The following is an 18,564-nucleotide window of genomic DNA, read 5'->3' as shown; positions in this document are numbered from 1 at the left end:
TAATTAAGTGAATGATTCCCACAATTAGCTAGGCATGATATAACAAAACCCTGCATAAGCCAATTCCTTCCTTAAGAAGAATGTTTTCTTTTTCTTAAAATCCATATATAAAAATATAAAAATAAATCTATTCCATAAAAAATATATGTTACACAAATATTTACAGAACCTTAATTTCGTGAATGAATTTCATAATTTCTTACTGATAGTGAACCAAGATGAATAACAGATGCGGACAAATTATTTCATTAATGTGTACATTGCGATTTCCATGCTTTCCAAATGTATGTAATTTTTACACTATACCATCATTATGCTGTTATATATATATATATATATATATATATATAATCCTAAATGTCCTGGACTCCAACCAATGTAGCCTTCTCATCCTCTTAGACCTTTCGGCTGCATTTGACACAGTGGATCATGCCCTGTTACTCAATGTCCTCCAGGAGAGAGCAGGTATGGAAAAGACGGTCCTAAAATGGTTCTCCTCCTTTCTCAACAACCGCACTCAAAGAATCAAAATTAAAAGCTGCGAATCGGACCCTCTCCCCATCACTAGAGGTGTGCCTCAAGGGTCAGTACTCTCACCTCAACTTTTCAACATGTACATGGAGCCCCTCACGTCAATTCTAAGGAAGTCCAACATCCCCTTCCACCTCTACCCGGACGACACACAACTCTACCTGGAAACCACTTCGATCGCAAACATTCACAGACTGAACTGCACACTCATTGAAGTTCAACATTGGCTCTCATCCAACAACCTCAAACTCAATGAAGGAAAAACCGAAGTGCTCCTCATCTCGAACAAAGATGAAAACCCCCAAATTCTAGAATGGCTCAAAGCCTTAAACGCCCTGAATGTTCCACTTATTCCTACAAACTCCGTAAAATCCCTAGGGATCACCCTTGACCCTAAACTGGACATGAAAGAACACATCTCAAAAACTGCCAAAAGTGCTTTCCTGAACCTGAAACTCCTCTACAAACTGAAACCCTTCCTCCCCTCGAAAGACCTGAAACAGGCCACTCAGGCTCTGGTACTCTCCAGAATTGACTATGGCATCGCTACGCTGACTGGATCAGCCAAATCTCACCTGGGTCCTCTGACCTCTACCCTCAACGCCGCAGCAAGAATGGTCACGGGAACCAGGAAATACAAGCACATCTCCCCGGCTCTTAAGGATCTGAAGTGGCTCCCTATTGTCCAATGAGCCAGTTTCCGCACAGCTTGCCTCACTCACAAAGCCCTGCGTACAGGCAAACCTGAATATCTGGCCAACAAGCTCAAAAAGGCCGGTCAATCTAGGAATCTCAGAAGCTCCAACACGCTCCTACTCATTCCTCTGAAATCCCAGAAACACAAAACATCCAGCAAATCCTTTGCGGGCAATGCTTCCAAGATTTGGAACGCCATCCCCCCACATATCAGAACGACCGCCTCCTTCCCGAAATTCAAGATGTTACTCAAAGCCCTCTTCCTTGAGCGCTCTGGATAGTAGTATGATCTCTACGTCTGACTTTTAAAGCCCATTTTCTCTGCGGTCCAAGAGCTGGATGACTTGCTTTTGACTCTACCCTGTTTTTGCGCTCCTGTTACTATTGTAAAGTCTTTCTATTCACCCATGTGCTCCCTGCTCTGTTCGCCTTCCTCACTGCCTCTCTGATGCCTATTTGTACGTGTTGTGAAGCGCTCTGATACCCTCGGGTCCAGCTAGCGCTATACAAAACTTTAATAAATAAATAAATATATAAACCTACAGATGTGGATGGGAATTGCTAATCTAAGTATGTATACAAGTCCTCACCCATATTGAGCCCGTTTGGCTGTTTAGTGTCTAATAACAATATGTAGTGGGTCTCCAAATGACGTAGCATTCCCTCCCTATCCCCGCCTCTTCTCTGAATCGGGACAGTATCTATTAGGTAGTATTTTAGGTCCTTAGTTCTACCCTCATTACTTTCTTTGAAGTAGCGGGCTACAGGGTAACTAGGGTCACTGTTGTTGATCGCCCTAATATGTTGTAATACCCGTTTGTGCCCAGGTAGCTTGGTACTTACTATATACTTCAGATTGCAACTGCGTTCCAGGATGTACACTACATACTCGCTTTTACACGTTAAGTGTTGTTTAATCATTTGCGGTTTCAGACTAAAGGCGGTATTGAATGATGTTTTGTTTATCCCAAAAGAGCATGCTTTACAGCTAGAACATTTAAAAAATATATATATATATGTACACACACACACACACACACACACACACATACACGCACACACAAAATTTCATATATATCTTGGACTTGCTGCAGATGTTCAAAGTCAAAAAAAAATTCATTCTCCACATGCCTCTATTTGTGTTGCAGAAAACTCAGGATTTTGCCCAGTTGATCCAGAAAAAGAGAACAAGTGCAGCTATCTCCCCCCACCGCAGTGCAGCAGTGACATGGACTGCGAGGCACATGAGAAGTGCTGCTTATTCGGCTGCGGGGTGCAGTGTGTCAAAGCCCTGTCAGGTATGGGTTCATACTTTTTTCTTATCTTCAATCACTTTCAGAGACTGTTTGTCCTACTTCTATTAACAAAGTCCTTACACTAGGTATTCAAGATTCAACAACAGAGAGGTGGTCAAGATTTTAAGCCTCATCCCCGTCCAGATCTCAAGGGGGCCTCATTTAAAAGAAACAGAATTTACTTAACTCATCTCTGTTGTACTGTTTGGGGGAAAATATCCATTTAGCCCTGTAGGATCTTTTTTGCTACTTTATAAATGTAGCGCATCCTGATGAAAACACATGCTCAATTTTCTTTAAAGGCATGTTACAGTAAGACCTTTTCAGGCTACTCACACCTTTGATAAATTATATCTATAAATAAGTGACATTTATTCCACTTTTGCTGATCAATTCTTTGCATCTCTGCTTGGCACTTTTACATATATTATAATCTTAGTCTAGCTCTTTCTGTGCAGTTCAGGGCCTTGCCGCTGGTAGCCAATTGACAAAGATGCAATTAGTGCAATTTCAAATGTATCTATATATTTATTAAATTATTTGGATTAGTTACAAAGGTATCAAACTAGAATCCAACACACAAGAAATCAGAAAACACACTATTGTGTTAGATCCTCTAAATAAAGTACCGTTGAATAGATTGAACCAGAGATTAGGCGTGCTATGTTAGACATGACATCTGAATCGAAGTGAAAAGTATACAACAAACATTAAGGAACAAACAGTAGCACACTTATTTTGGAGGTCACTAAAGAAACTATCTCAAGGTTTAAAAATCTCAAGACGGCCTTGTGGTAGGCTACTCAAAATTCTGATGACCAAGAACATTGGGAATTCACAGAACGGGTATAAGAGGCGGCAATACTAAAAATGGAAGTAACCATGTGATATAGGACACTGACCAAAACAGAAAATGGCAATCTAAAAGAGACCTATCATTAATAGAAGGGATACATAGAGATTCCAGAGTTGAAAACCCTATGGGAAGTATCTAAAAGCACTCTATTCTACTGTCAAGTCTGCTGTCTTCAAGAAAAAACATAAATACTTATTGTTGTTAGGAATAGATGCCGGGTATAATAATAACTTTCCACCTGCACAGAGGAAACCTATTTATTATTTGATCCTCTTGGCCAGACGCTAAATCTGCAAAAACTGTGTAGTATCACATCCCTCTTGGGTGAGGAGTGGCTTACGTCAATCCATCATACCAGCTACACCTATATGGAGAAATACAATGTCCAGTGGGTACACCTCATTCAAATCTGTGGTTATGAAGTATCAGCTAAAATATGTATTGGATGGCAAAGAACAGATTCAATCCACTTGCTATAGATATATCATGGCTGCATTTGAAGGTCATAAAGTAAAATAGAATTAGGACATGCTTGGAAGGGAATTGTTGGACATTAAAACCACTTTTACATAATTGAGAAACTACCTCCTAGGTGCATGACTTACCGTGACTATTTATACTGATTAATGGAACTTTGAGTTCCTGCACTGAGCAAAGTACCATATGCTAGACAACTAAGGTGTATCTAGCTTTTAATTAATAGGATTTAGGTATCATGTTCTAACTAGGAGCATAGAATGTCAAACAGACATATTGTCACGACTCAGTAAACTTGAAAACACTGAAAATATTTCCTCCTATCCTTACGGAAAGGTCAGTGCTCAGTCTACTAAACACATTATATTATCATCTGCATGTGAACTCTGAGGTCACAGAATAGAGTAAGGCTAGAAAATATAGAAAATATGTGTCAGCATTAAAATACATGGGTGAATGAACAGGAATAGCCATGCTCCATTTATGTAATGTATCCCTGACGCAAAGTATACAAGGCAGGCTATGTGATTACTTGTGTTACTTATGGGTTTACATCTCATGCAAATCAATCAATCAATCATTGGATTTGTAAAGCGCGCTACTCACCCGTGGGGGTCTCAAGGCGCTGGGGGGGGAGGGGTCAGTGTTCAAAAAGCCAGGTCTTGAGCTGCCTTCTGAAGGAGAGGTGGTCCTGTGTGGCACGCAGGTGGCTGGGAAGAGAGTTCCAGGTCTTCGCTGCCAGGTAGGAGAAGGACCTGCCCCCGGCGGTGGCCCTGCGGATGCAGGGCACGGCTGCCAGGGCTTGTCCTGTCGAGCGCAGGGTGCGAGGAGGACAGTAGAAGGAGAGGCGGTGGTTGATGAGTTTAGGTCCAAGGTTGTGAATGGCTTTGTGTGCATGGGTGAGGAGCCTGAAGGTGATCCTCTTGCTGACTGGGAGCCAGTGAAGTTTCTTCAGGTGTCCGGAGATGTGGTGGTGGCGGGGGATGTTCAGGATGAGTCGTGCGGCTGCGTTCTGGATTCGTTGAAGTTTCTTCTGTAGCTTGGTAGTGATGCCGGCGTACAGAGTGTTCCCATAGTCCATGCGGCTGGTGACGAGGGCGTGGGTGACGGTCTTCCTGGTGTCGGTGGGGATCCAGCGGAAGATTTTGCGGAGCATGCGGAGGGTGTTGAAGCATGCCGATGTCACCGCGTTGACCTGTCTGTTCATGGAGAGGGACGAGTCCAGGATGAAGCCGAGGTTGCGGGCGTGGTCGGTGGGTTGGGGAGTGCTGCCCAGGGAGGGGGGCCACCAGGATTCGTCCCAGGCGGTGGGAGTAGGGCCGAGGATTAGGACCTCAGTCTTATCGGTGTTGAGTTTAAGCCGGCTGTCTGTCATCCAGTCTGCTACTTCCTTCATGCCTTCGTGTAGTCTGGTTCTTGCTGAGGTGGGGTTGTTGGTGAGGGAGAGGATGAGCTGAGTGTCGTCGGCGTAGCATATGATGTTGAGTCCGTGTTTGCGTGCGATGTTCGTCAGGGGGGTCATGTAAATGTTGAAGAGGGTGGGGCTGAGGGAGGATCCTTGTGGGACGCCGCAGATGACTTCAGTAGCTGTAGATCTGAAGGGGGGGAGTCGGACTCTCTGTGTTCCCTCGGAGAGGAAGGAGGTGATCCATTCCAGGGCCTTGCCTCGGATGCCGGCGTTGTTGAGGCGCCGTATTAGAGTACGGTGGCATACCGTGTCGAAGGCTGCGGTGAGGTCCAGGAGTATGAGTGCCACGGTCTCTCCCTTGTCTGTCAGGGATCGGATGTCGTCTGTGGCTGCGATGAGGGCGGTCTCGGCGCTGTGGTTAGCTCTGAAACCGAACTGTGAGGGGTCGAGTGAGTCGTTGGATTCTAGGGCGGTGGTGAGTTGAGTGTTGATGATCTTCTCAACCACTTTGGCGGGGAATGGGAGGAGCGAGATGGGCCGGAAGTTTTTGAGTTCGGTGGGGTCTGCTGTAGGTTTCTTTAGGAGGGCGTTCAGTTCGACATGTTTCCTGTTTTCGGGGAAGGTGGCGGTGGTGAGTGATGCGTTGATGACGTCTCGTAGGTGGGGTGCGATAATGTTGTTGGCTTTGTTGAAAATGTGGTGCGGGCATGGGTCGGATGGGGATCCTGAGTTGATGGAGTTCATGATGCGGGTGATTTCCTCGGTGGTGGTTGGGTTCCAGGTGTGGATGGTGGTGTTGTCAGTGTCGGATTCCGGGGATGGGTTCGTGTTGGATTTGGAGAGGCTGTTGTAAATATCGGTGACCTTGTGGTGAAAGAAGGCCGCGAGGGAGTCGCAGAGATCCTGAGAGGGGGGGATGGCGTTGTTTTCAGCATCGGGGTTAGAGAGTTCTCTGACGATGCCGAATAGTTCCTTGCTATTGTGGGCGTTGTTTTCGAGCCTGTCTTTAAAGGATGATTTTCTTGCTGCGCGGAGGAGTTGGTGGTGTTTGCGGGTGGCGTTCCTGAGAGCAGACATGTTCTCGTCGGTCTGATTGAGGTGCAAGGTTTTTTCGTGGGTGCGACATTCTTTTTGGAGTCCTTGAGGGTGGGGGTGAACCAGGAGTTTTTCTTGTGGTTGTCTTTGTGTACCTGGGTCTTCAGGGGGGCCAGGAGGTTGGCGCAGTCTGAGATCCTGTTCGTGAGGTTGGAGGCCGCTTCGTTGGGGTCTGCGGTGCTGGTGGGTGGGTTCTGGGAGAGGGCTGTGGTGAGTTGTTCGGTGGTGACTCGGTTCCATTGTCTTCTTGGTGGTTGTTGGGCGTGGTGGTGTACGGCGTTTTTTTTAAGCTGAAGTGGACATAGCTGTGGTCTGTCCAGGATAGTTTGGTGGTGTGGCTGAAGGAGATGTGTTTGCTGGAGGAGAAGATCGGGTCGAGTGTGTGTCCGGCGTAGTGGGTGGGGGTGTTGACCAGCTGTTTCAGTCCGAGGTTGGCGAGGTTGTCCAGTAGAGTGGTGGTATTGTTGTCGGCGTGGTTCTCCAGGTGGAAGTTGAGGTCCCCTAGGAGTATGTAGTTGGTGGAGGGGAGTGCGTGTGGCCTAATGATTTTGTAGCCCTCGGGATGGCTATGGCGGTGTCGGGTGCCGAGGAGGGGTTCATCCAGGTCTCGGTGAGGAAGGCGATGTCCGGGGTTGTGGAGTCGATGAGGTTCCATATTTCGATGGCGTGCCTGTGGACGGATCGGGTGTTGATCAGTATGCATTCGAGTTTGTTTCCGGGGGAGTTGTTCTTGCTGGGTGCGTTGGGTGTTCGTAGGCAGGTGAAACGGCAGTTGCGGCAGGAGAAAGGTCCGTGGGCTCGTTTCGGGGTGGCGCGGCAGCAACCTGGTGTGCGTCCGCGGTTGAGGGCGGTGAGGGTGGTGGTGTCGTAGATCCGCCGGGGGGGGTGGGGGTCACGGGGGCCAGGGGTTGTGGCGCTGGGCGCGGTCCAGGCGTCCGCCATTTATGGGGTAGCTGGGGGAGGAGGGGTCAGCTGGGGGGTGGGCGGCGGGAGGGTTGGCGGGGAAAAGACCGATTTGCGGTCAAAAAACGGCGGGAAAAGGGTGGCGGGAGGGACGGAAGCAGAACGAAGGGGAATCTGTGGGGAGAAAAAACAGTGAACAGAGACCGACAAAGATGGCAAAAAACGAAGGGGAATCTGTGGGGAGAAAAAACAGAGGCAGACAAAGATGGCAAAAAACAAAGGGTAATCTGTGGGGAGAAAAAACTGTGAACAGAGAAAAACAAAGATGGCAAAAAACGAAGGGGAATCTGTGGGGAGAAAAAACAGTGAACAGAGACAGACAAAGATGGCAAAAAACGAAGGGGAATCTGTGGGGAGAAAAAACAGAGGCAGACAAAGATGGCAAAAAACGAAGGGGAATCTGTGGGGAGAAAAAACAGTGAAAGACTGCGGGCAGATGGTGGAGAGCACTGGTGGCGCTGCACGAGGCAGGGGGAGCGAGCTACCCTTGGGTCAAGGGTCGCTACCTCAGCCTCGCAGCGGCCACCATTTATGGGGTAGCTGGGGGAGGAGGGGTCAGCTGGGGGGTGGGCGGCGGGAGGGTAGGCGGGGAAAAGACCGATTTGCGGTCAAAAAACGGCGGGTAAAGGGTGGCGGGAGGGACGGAAGCAGAACGAAGGGGAATCTGTGGGGAGAAAAAACAGTGAACAGAGACCGACAAAGATGGCAAAAAACGAAGGGAAATCTGTGGGGAGAAAAAACAGAGGCAGACAAAGATGGCAAAAAACGAAGGGGAATCTGTGGGGAGAAAAAACAGTGAACAGAGACCGACAAAGATGGCAAAAAATGAAGAGGAATCTGTGGGGAGAAAAAACAGAGGCAGACAAAGATGGCAAAAAACGAAGGGGAATCTGTGGGGAGAAAAAACAATGAACAGAGACCGACAAAGATGGCAAAAAACGAAGGGGAATCTGTGGGAGAAAAAACAGAGGCAGACAAAGATGGCAAAAAATGAAGGGGAATCTGTGGGGAGAAAAAAACAGTGAACAGAGACAGACAAAGATGGCAAAAAACGAAGGGGAATCTGTGGGGAGAAAAAACAGGCAGACAAAGATGGCAAAAAACGAAGGGGAATCTGTGGGGAGAAAAAACAGTGAACAGAGACAGACAAAGATGGCAAAAAACGAAGGGGAATCTGTGGGGAGAAAAAACAGTGAACAGAGACAGACAAAGATGGCAAAAAACTTAGGGGAATCTGTGGGGAGAAAAAACAGTGAAAGACTGCGGGCAGATGGCGGAGAGCACTGGTGGCGCTGCACGAGGCAGGGGGAGCGACCTACCCTTGGGTAAAGCGTCGCTACCTCAGCCTCACAGCGGCCGCCATTTATGGGGTAGCTGGGGGAGGAGGGGTCAGCTAGGGGGTGGGCGGCGGGAGGGTAGGCGGGGAAAAGACCGATTTGCGGTCAAAAACGGCGGGGAAAAGGGTGGCGGGAGGGACGGAAGCAGAATTAGGGGAATCTGTGGGGAGAAAAAACACAAAGCCACCCAATTGTTGATATGGGTGGTGTTTGTAAATTCCAGCTTGGAATTAGCATTGCTGCTGCACCACAATAGTACGCACCGCCATCACCAAATATTTCTGAATCTCATCTGGTGATTCTTTGAGTACAGTAAGGAGGAGTCCTTAAGTGCAGTTGAAATGATTCTTGATCCAAATGTTTAGGATCAGCTTTCAGTGGTCTGACACCAAATACAGACTTTATTTATGGTGACCGAAGATTCATAGGGACTCTCTTGAAAGATCAAACACCTTCCAAAATCACCTGTTCCTGGTCTCTTCATGAGAAATCTTTGCATCTCAAGAGCAGAAGTTGAGAGAACCTTAAGGGTAATGCTGGTAGAAACACGTCAATAGAAAAAAAAACATTTAGGATGTGTTTTGCAATGGAAAAAGAGCGGGTAGGGTGTGTCATGCAAAGAAAAAAATCTGGAAAGTGGAGATTGCATATTGGCCGCACTAAATCAGTTCTGAATTCAAAAGACAATGCACCAATCTGAGTTGAAGTGACCCCCAAACTCTAATAAAGGTGAGGTGGATGCACAGGTTGATCCATCAAAACTTCCTCCTTGGAGAGAAGTCCTGCCTGTGGGGCTGATCCAGCAAACCGCCTTTCTCCTTGCCAAAGTCCTGCTTCTGTTCCTGATCCATCAAAACTCCTTTCTCCATGGTGAAACGTGTTGTTCTACCCCATGGGCACGTACCACCAGAGCAGCCTCATACGAATGCAATCAAACCACTGGATGACATGGCGAGGGTCACTGTTTTACAGAGTGACAAGGACAATGCATCACAGGAGGGAAGGGATGTACAGCTTCACAGGGTCATGAAGGCACATCATGACAGTGAAGAAGGGAATCAACATGGCAGTTGTGTTAGTCCAGGGCCAAGGGCTTGTGCTGCTGACTCACTCAATGACTAGAACATGAAAGAAAGACACACTCAGATAGATACTGTTGTACAGGTAGTAGAAAGGGCATTTCTCTTTCTTTTGCGAACGTTGTCAACAAATATGCCAAACGCGGTTTGAGCCTGCTGGAGCACCTCAGACCATGCCCAATTACAAAGCCTCTATATTTGTGTTGGTGAAGGAAAATACACTGCAGAAGGACACACCACTCAATGGAAAATGTGTAAAGATCCTCCACATCGTGTGGTGGACTTTAAGGCCCGCATGTGTTCTAAACAGTAGGTTCTCCTGTTAATATTAGGCAATGTGGTAACCATCAAGCTGCAGTAAATATTAAGCAAGTGACAACCGCCTGCACAAAGTAAAATATTCCTGAATATAGGCCATGGAATAGCAAAAGAGCAGAGGAGAAAGGACACAATTTTATCCGAGGCCATGAGACATCTTTATGAACCTAGGGGCACATGCACAAGCCCCTATCGCCACCACAACGTCACGTTGATGGATGTTGTGGTGGCGATAGGGTCTGCGCTTTCTGTACAAGGAAGCGTTAAGCCACTTAATGTGGCTGAATGCTGCCTTGTACATAAGGCCCCCATTCACACTATGGTTAGCGTGAAAGGGGTGGGCAGTGGGTGTTGTGGTGGGCGTTCCGCCGTAACACCCATTCATTTTGATGCTGTCCCCTATGTACAAGGTTGACGTACAGAGGAGGCAGCGCCAAAATTAAGACCAGGAAAAACCAGGTGTTAAGTTGGTGAAACGAGGAAAAATGCATTATTTCTCCTTGTTTTTGCTTTTTCCATGTGGGCTGCCTTGTGCAGCCCACATGGAAAAAGCAAAATGCCATGGTTTGTTTATGTACAGGAAGGTGTTCCTTTTTGTACATAAACAAACCTTTAAAAAAAGGCCAGTTTGTCACTTTCATGTGTGCTGCATGAAGGGGCACACATGAAAGTGACAGAGTGGCATTTTAGGTTTGTTAATGTGCAGGAAGGGACACCTGCCTACACATAAACTATCCTCCCCTGCACGCAGGCACCCTTGCACTGTGGTGCAAGGGTGCCTGCCTTGGTGCTAAGATGCTAAACTTAGTGCCATCGCAGGGGGAAACGCAAGACTGCACCACGTTCCTGTAAATATGGTGCAGTCTTGTGTTTCAGAAGTGGAGGAGTGCTGTGTTCAGCCAAGGAGGGGATATATGACGGTACAACGCGTACTTTTACAACGCGTACCGTTACCACGCTACTTTTACCACGCAAGTCGTTACCACGACTTGCGTGGAGGGGCGCTGGATAGTAATTTTTTTAATTTACTATTCCAACTCCAGTCCCCGTGGACTCTAGGGAAAGGAGTTAGATAGTAAATTAATATATTTACTATCCTGGAGCGCCCTCCAGCGCAAGTCGTGGTAACGACTTGCGTGGTAAAAGTAGCGTGGTAACGGTACCGCGTTGTAAAAAATGCGTGGTTACCGTTGTATACCCAAGGAGGCTAACACTGTGCTCTGACACTTCCTTGTACATATCCACTTTAGTGTATTTTCAGCTGCAACTGGGGCCAATGATCCACAGTCAGTAACAATTTTTTAACGTAAAGCGCTTTTGTTTACTGCACAATAGTTTGGGACCATCACAAAAAAAACATTTGTTAGTAATCTACAAAGCAATCGTAATGGTAGGGCATGCCTGTCATTAGGGATGATTCTATCAGAAACGTTGTTGCCGAGAGGAGGAGCCAAGATGGCGACCGGAGCGGACCTGTAGGCTCCCGGCTCCGCTGGTCATTTCTTGCCGCGCTGGCATCCTGATTCACATCCTGGCGCACTCGCTCGCAGATTGTGTGCGAAGCGGCGCTGATCCCGACGGCGCTTTCCCGGACCCCCGGCCTGCCCGGCAGCTGAAGATATTGGTCTCCTAACTCACGGCCCCGGACCCCGCTTCCGTGGGCTCCTCCTGCCGTGCCCCTGAGACCGGCGGCCGGCCGGAGAGCTCCGTGGGCGCCGGCTGCTGTGGCACTGATGAGACCCTTGCGAGGCGCTGCCTGAGCCCAGCCACCTATTCAGACGTGGGGCAGACGGAAAGAGGACGGCGCGCACGGAGCTGCGGATCCCCATCGTAACGGAGCCTTTGTTCGAGGCGGAGGATACGGGGAGAGGACTGTCCGGCCATTTTGGGTCGCAACTTGCTTATTGACCCCACGCCTCGCTGCCCGGAATTGCCGAGGGGCGCTTGGTCTGCACGGACGATATATTGGGTGCGGCGCAGGGTGCTCCGCCTGAAGCTAAAAGGGGGTATGCTGCTTATCTCCTTGGCCCGGTGAACGTCGTGGTGATTGGTCACAATGGCTTTGCATGACGCCATGTTTTGTGAGGTGATGCGCCCGTCCACGACGGCGATCAGTGTTGCCCTCTCTGCAGGTGAGCCCGACATTCGAGAGGTTCCTCGGGGACATGAGGTCCAGGGACTGCAGCCTAATATTACCCTTGGCACTATCCTGGCGGCCCTGTGCATCCTCCGTGCAAAAGTGCGCCATTGCTACCGGGACTGGGGGGACAAGCTGGACAACATGGCGTCTACGCAGAGGTGGGGCGCTGCTGTTCTGGGTTTGCAAAGCTGCCACCTGCCACCACCTTTCATGGATGGGGCGACAGCGCTTTCTCCTGCCTGCTATACATTTGAGCTCGCCGTCGATCTTGCTGCCGCCCAAGATCACCAGCTTGACGACTCCGCCCGAGATACTTTGTTTCCCCTTTCAGTGAAGAACGCAACATTGTGGCCGGACTCTCTATCGTGTGTGCCTCGAGAACTGTCTGTGGTGCTGCAGCTGCCATCTCCTCCTGCACTGTGCCTCCTGCCTACACTGCCTACAACGTCGTCTGCTCCTGTTGTTATTCTGGACCATTCTGCTATACTCGACGGACTCCCTGGTGATCCACCGTGGCCATTTTGGGCTCCCTTATTGTTGTTCTCTTTCCTCTCGCCATTTTGCTCCTTTGTTCTGCGGTGGGCGGGCCTCTCTTGGGAAGCGCATCTAGGGGTATATCCACGTTCGGGTCAGGGCTAGGGTGCTTCTCCTGTTGTTGGCTGCTGGGCTGATGGACCGGGGTTCGGGATTGTTTCTTGCGTCCAGATTATTTGACCGCTGTTGATTATTGTTCCACTTCTGTGTTTGCCTTATTGTCTGCTGCTTGTCCTGCATCGGGGGTGGAAGGTGTATTGGTGACTGGTGGAAACCGGGTTGCCTGGAATTGATCCTCCTCCTGTTTTTACGCTGCAGTGTTTTTACATCCTGTTTTTTGCATTATTGTTGCGGGGGGGTGGTGTTTTATGTCTGGTTCGCTGACTCCTTTCCTCTCTTCTTTCTTTCTTCTCTCTTCTCTCTTGTTTCTTCTCTTTCCTTGTTATTGTTCCCTTTCTTCTTTCTATATTTCGGGTGACTCTGGGCGACAGGCACGCTGTTTAGTGGGGTAGACCGTAGCCATTACAGTGATGTAGGGTGGGGGGGGTGTTTGTTGTTTTAGTTTGTTTTATTCTATGGTCCCTTTTTTGCCTTTTTCAGGGGGTGGGCTGTGTCCCTTGGTGTCTGTTCCTTTATCTCATGAGCGTCTGCACTTTCTTCCTTTTCGGGGTGGGTGGGCTGTACATATGGCGTCCACTTTATTCGTTTTTTGATATTCTTTGTCGATTTCGCGCCTGTTATGGGCGTGTGAGGTCTCTGGGCTCTGCTCTGCTGTGTTCGTCTGCCTGCGTAGGGGGTTGTTCCCTCCCGCCCCCCCCCCATTTTTCTTTTTGGTATATGTTGCATGACGCGCTGATAGATACGGTTGCTGCCTCCTTCATTCGAGTAAAATGTAAAATGAAACCTCTTTATCCTGGCGCGGGCGATGTCATGATTTTTTGCTTCCATCCTGATTTTATCCTGTTGTATACATTGCTTTATTTTTTTCATCTCCTGACTTTGCGGCCGGCCCCTGTGGTTGTGGGCCAGCGCTTGTACCTCCACTTGTCTTTCAATAAAGGTTTTAAAAAAAAAAAAAAAAAAAAAAAAAAAAAAAAAAAAAGAAACGTTGTTGCCATTAGGTTGTCCACCCAGGATTGCTACTTTCTAAAAACGAGTTTTATTGAACAGTAATCCTCATCTCTACAGTTCATTGACCTTGGCAAACAACTTGCGTGTGAACAGCACCATGTATAGTTTATCAGATATTAAGTATTGTGGTTGTTAAAGGGTATGCCCTAAGGGGAGTGTTTGAATTTTACTGAACTAAAGTATATATTTCATCATTTTATGCATTTCATCTTTTATTTTAACATGTCATTGAAGTAATGTTATTTTATTTGTGTTTAGTTCCTAAAGCTTGTTTAATACTGTGGCTTTCCCAAGGCCTCTTATTTTGCTATGGAGCACACCTTTGTACATAGGGCTGTTGGTAGCTTTAGAGCTCAGAATAGCAGTATTGATGGTTGCTGTTTTGAATTTCACAGTCAAACCTGGCATGTGTGCTTCTGCTGTGGCCAAGTGCAAGCCTCCTTTGGCTGACCCAGAGTGCCAGGATGATGGCGACTGCCCAATGAACAAGAAATGCTGCAAACACTGTGGTAATAAATGTTTAGAAGCTGTACCAGGTAAGGGTCTTGCCGGTGCTGAAGATGACTGTGATCTAACTTAAGAAGCTAGCATGGGCAGAATGAATTACTAACAGCTCATGTGAAAGAAACAGCCAAGAAATAATGTCTGAACTCATCTTAATGTGTTCACTGTAGGAAGGGTTAAGGAACATCTGGGTGGCAGCAAGCGCTATGCCTGCTTCTCTTCAACACAACCCCAGATGTAGTTTGTGCATAGACACACTCCCTTGGTAGAACCTAAAAGCAGCAGAAGGAAGTTTTTATTTCTGTCTAAGGATGTAGGGTATTTAGGTATGGAATATCTTAATGTTTCAGTCTATGAATGCCCTTTTATAGGGCCAAATTGATATTATCTATATCACTGTGTGATACTTATGACAATTATTTACTCAATGCCATCCCAATATTCGGTGTGTGTAGCAAGGTGTAAGGCCTCTGCTTCCAGCTCATGGAACCTCTGAGGTAGTCAGAGAGTAAAAGACTATCTCCACATTTTTTCATCCCTCATTAAAGGCCACATTAGGATGTCGAGCGGACCACCAACAACAGGCTATTGGTAGCAGTCCGCTGGACATCTAGGGCAATGGTCCGACTGCTGGATTAAGATACAGTCGAATGGAGCACAGCGGGCATGGGAAAGACCACCGCCTCTGACGGGTTCAAGGAGCCTGTTGGGGCAGCAGTAGATTATTATTTCCTACAATGAAGGCGGTACTTGTGCAGGCACCACTGTAGGAAACAAGGTGCCTGGCACACGGTGCATGGATGTTTAAAAACATACCTTTTACTACTGCGACTTGTGCTGCAGCCCTTTCCCAGGCTGCAGCGCAAGCTGCAAAAGTAGAAGGCATGTTTCTGACCACCTACATGGCGGTCTCATCATAATATGGCATGTGACACTGCTGCCCACTTTTGGCCGGACTCCATCCCTCTGCCATGATGTTCGGATGCTCGCCTGGCCGCCATCGCAATGAGGCCCTATGTAGGAAGACATGTCTGCTCCATGGGTTGCTTGAAGTTGGCTGTGAGATGCTTCCATTGGGCAGCAGTCCCTCGCTTGTTACAGAGATGGATGGAATCAGTGAGACCGCTGGCCCCCTCCACTCTGTGACGAGGTGTTACTGATTGACATTAGGCCCTGGGCATTTCAGGGCTTAAAACTGAAGTTCCCATGTCCAAAGAAATCAGTGGTACTCACCCTTGTCACAAGGCAGCTCAGGTCAGACAGCCAGCAGGAGCCTGTGCTTTTGGCGCATGTCGAGTACTTGACTACCTGATCTGAATAAGAAGAGTGTCTGCCAAGCTGAACTTTTCTCAGTCTGACAGATACTCCTCTTCCCCGGAAAAAGGTTAGGGGCATGGCCCCTTCACCCATATGGATGGGCTGCAGCTGCCTATGTCTCACTTGGACATTGACTGCATTTCATAAAGGGCCATATGGACAAACATTTAGTCTTGTAGTGGTCTTGAATTCCACCAGTAAGCTAGATGGATCTGAAGTAGCACTAAGAGTATTACTTCCCAAACTCAAAACGGCACATTCGCACCATGTAAATTGGTACATGCATGGCACAGGGCTCTCACAAAGATTTATAAAGACACACAGAGCCATCCTGCAAGGCTTTGAGTGGCCTCATAAATCAGGAGTAGGACGATGCAGCACAAAATGCTTTGTCACCTTACTCGGCACCTGGAGGCATTCAATGTGCGTTGCAATGGGTAGTCCCATGCAACATCCATGGAATTTGACTGTGCCTCAGATTTATAAAGTGATGTACAACTGAGGAAGCACCAGATCTGTACAACTTCCAAGGTGAGGCTTAATAAGGAGAAGTATGTGTTTTTCTCCTATTATTCCTCTTTCCATGTGTGTTGCATTCTGCACAAAGAAAGAGGAAAATGCCTCATAGGGTTGTTTTTGTTCAGAAAGATGTCCCTTCCTACCAACAACGGAGGCACTCTTGCACACTGGTGCAAGAGTGCCTACATTGGTGCTAGGCTGCCAAACCGGCACTAGTGCAGGTAGAATGGACTGGAATGCACTGTATTACATAAATACTGTGCATTCTTGCCCTTTCACTTTGGCGTAGGGCAGCACAGCAAGGTAACTTGCTGTGATGCCCTATGCCAAAATGTAATATATGAAGCCTAGTCATCGCAAATTGGCCTCAAATGGGTAAGTCAGATGCAATTCACTAAAGCTTCATCGACATCTCGTCTTTAGTATTCCAGCCCAAACATACTCAAACCTACTCCATCCATGTCTTGGAGTAAGTCACACACCACTGATGGCCACTCAAAGATACTGCAAGTGAATCATATACAAGTCAGTGGAGAGGAAAGCGCTACCAGCACCAACCTCAATAACTAATGAAATAAAAAATAATAATAATAATATTGGTTTAGACATTATATATGTGGCAAAAATATGGAAAAATAATTTACAAATAAAATTACAACCAAAAAATAAACATAAATGTTTCAATATTGCGAACACCATTAAACATCATACTGCACAAATTAAAAATATATATATAACATATTAATATATTGGAACTAATATAAAACAATGTGAAAATAGTCCTATAACTAAACATTGCTAACACCTATGTATAAAATACTTTCATTTGATCTGTTAAAATCTTAAAAAGAGTGGAACATACCACCATAATAAAAACATTATCATTCAGGTACAGATAATTACATTAAAACATTTTTAGTTATCGTGACTCTCGTGTGGGATGGAACCAGAAAGCAGCGGATTATCATTAACAGCGATGTAAAGATGTCCATGCTTTCTGTTGATATTAAAATGTTAATGCCAGCGGAAAATGGAGAGGGAGCAAAGTTCAAAACAGCTATGCATAATTTTCTGTCCAGTTTCTTAAGTCACTTTAGTTTCATATCCTAGAACATTTACTGGTTAGATCATGTTTGTGCCTAGGGCTTGTCATAGAGAGGGGCTTTGGTGTACAGAAACAGGTCTGAAGAGGACAAAGGGCTGGCTATTTTCTATCCTACTGCCGGGTTCTTATTTTGATGTTCCATTCCTTCCAAGGTTTTATGCTGATTCTTTCTTTTCTAGTTCTTGTGATGCTATGGACAAAAATTTTACGGTGTTACAAGACAGTTGAACTGAAGAGCCGTTGAGGCATTTTATGACGGCCGCTCTGCAAGTCCGGTTTGAGTTGCTCTTAGAATTGGTCTAAAAAATAACGTCCTTAGGTTATGTAGTGCCGGACAGATGCATAATAGATGTAATAGTGACTCTGCTCCGTTGCCAGAGGCGGCAGTCCAGGAATGCCCAGGTCTGTAGCCATTTGGGGATGAGATCTTTGTTTGAAAATGAACCCAATCTCAGTAAGGTCAATTTCCGCTTATAGTGGTCTCTGAAGCGTTCTTGCAAATAGGGTTGTGGTTTCATATGCTTATAGGATGGAATCACAGACCATGCATGACTTTTGCCGGCAAATGTGGTTTTATCTGATTGAAACGAAAGAAATGTAATTGATTTGTTTGGGATTTTTTTTAAAACAGGATATGACATGGGTGTTTGCCAGGCTTCCTCCAGATTTAGCGTTTGAAGCACTTGTTTCAAGATTTGGCATATCGAGTATTTGTTCGTTGATTGCGTTTCTACCTCCTCCCAACAGTGGTGGGCAAGTGTGTTGTCTTCGGCAGCCCTCATACAGCAGTAATATTTGGCCAGAACACCTTGTCTGGCCTTCGTCTGGTTCGTTAATCCATATTCCAGGTGAATCTGCGACTGAGAGATGTGTCGTGGGATTAAAAACTGTTTTTATACAGTTGGACTGAGCTAGATTTAGCATTAGGGAGTCCTTAGTATTCAGCATTTCCGTGCCATATGTTATCACTGGCAAAAATTTTGCAGCCACCACCTTTAGGAGATGGTTTGTTGAACTACCACTTAGGTTTTTCTGTAAAGTTTTAAAAGAAAAGCATAATTGTTTGTTTTTTGTGTTGACATGATCCAGGTGTTGTTTGAAACTTAAGTGGCGAACTAAAAGAACCCCCATATATTTATATACTTCTACCTGCGATAAAATATTTGAATTTACCCTCCAGGTGAATTTGGGGCGTTTTTTTATGATTGCTGGAAAAACATAAAACATTAGATTTTTTTTAATTGATTAGCAGTTGTTCT

General features: G+C 46.7%; 1 protein-coding gene across 1 annotated transcript in view; it reads left to right on the top strand.

Annotated features, from left to right (window-relative positions):
• LOC144764010 (uncharacterized) overlaps nucleotides 1-18,564 on the top strand; it is a 190,370-nt gene that overhangs the window by 90,603 nt on the left and 81,203 nt on the right. The window contains exons 8-9 of the mRNA XM_078650142.1: nucleotides 2,376-2,525; nucleotides 14,256-14,396. Coding sequence (XP_078506268.1) covers nucleotides 2,376-2,525; nucleotides 14,256-14,396 — 291 coding nt within the window. The remainder of the gene's footprint in view (nucleotides 1-2,375; nucleotides 2,526-14,255; nucleotides 14,397-18,564) is intronic.

This window comes from Lissotriton helveticus, chromosome 6 (assembly GCF_964261635.1).
Source record: "Lissotriton helveticus chromosome 6, aLisHel1.1, whole genome shotgun sequence".
Taxonomy (NCBI): Eukaryota; Metazoa; Chordata; class Amphibia; order Caudata; family Salamandridae; genus Lissotriton; species Lissotriton helveticus.
This window is presented reverse-complemented; position numbering and strand designations above follow the sequence as displayed.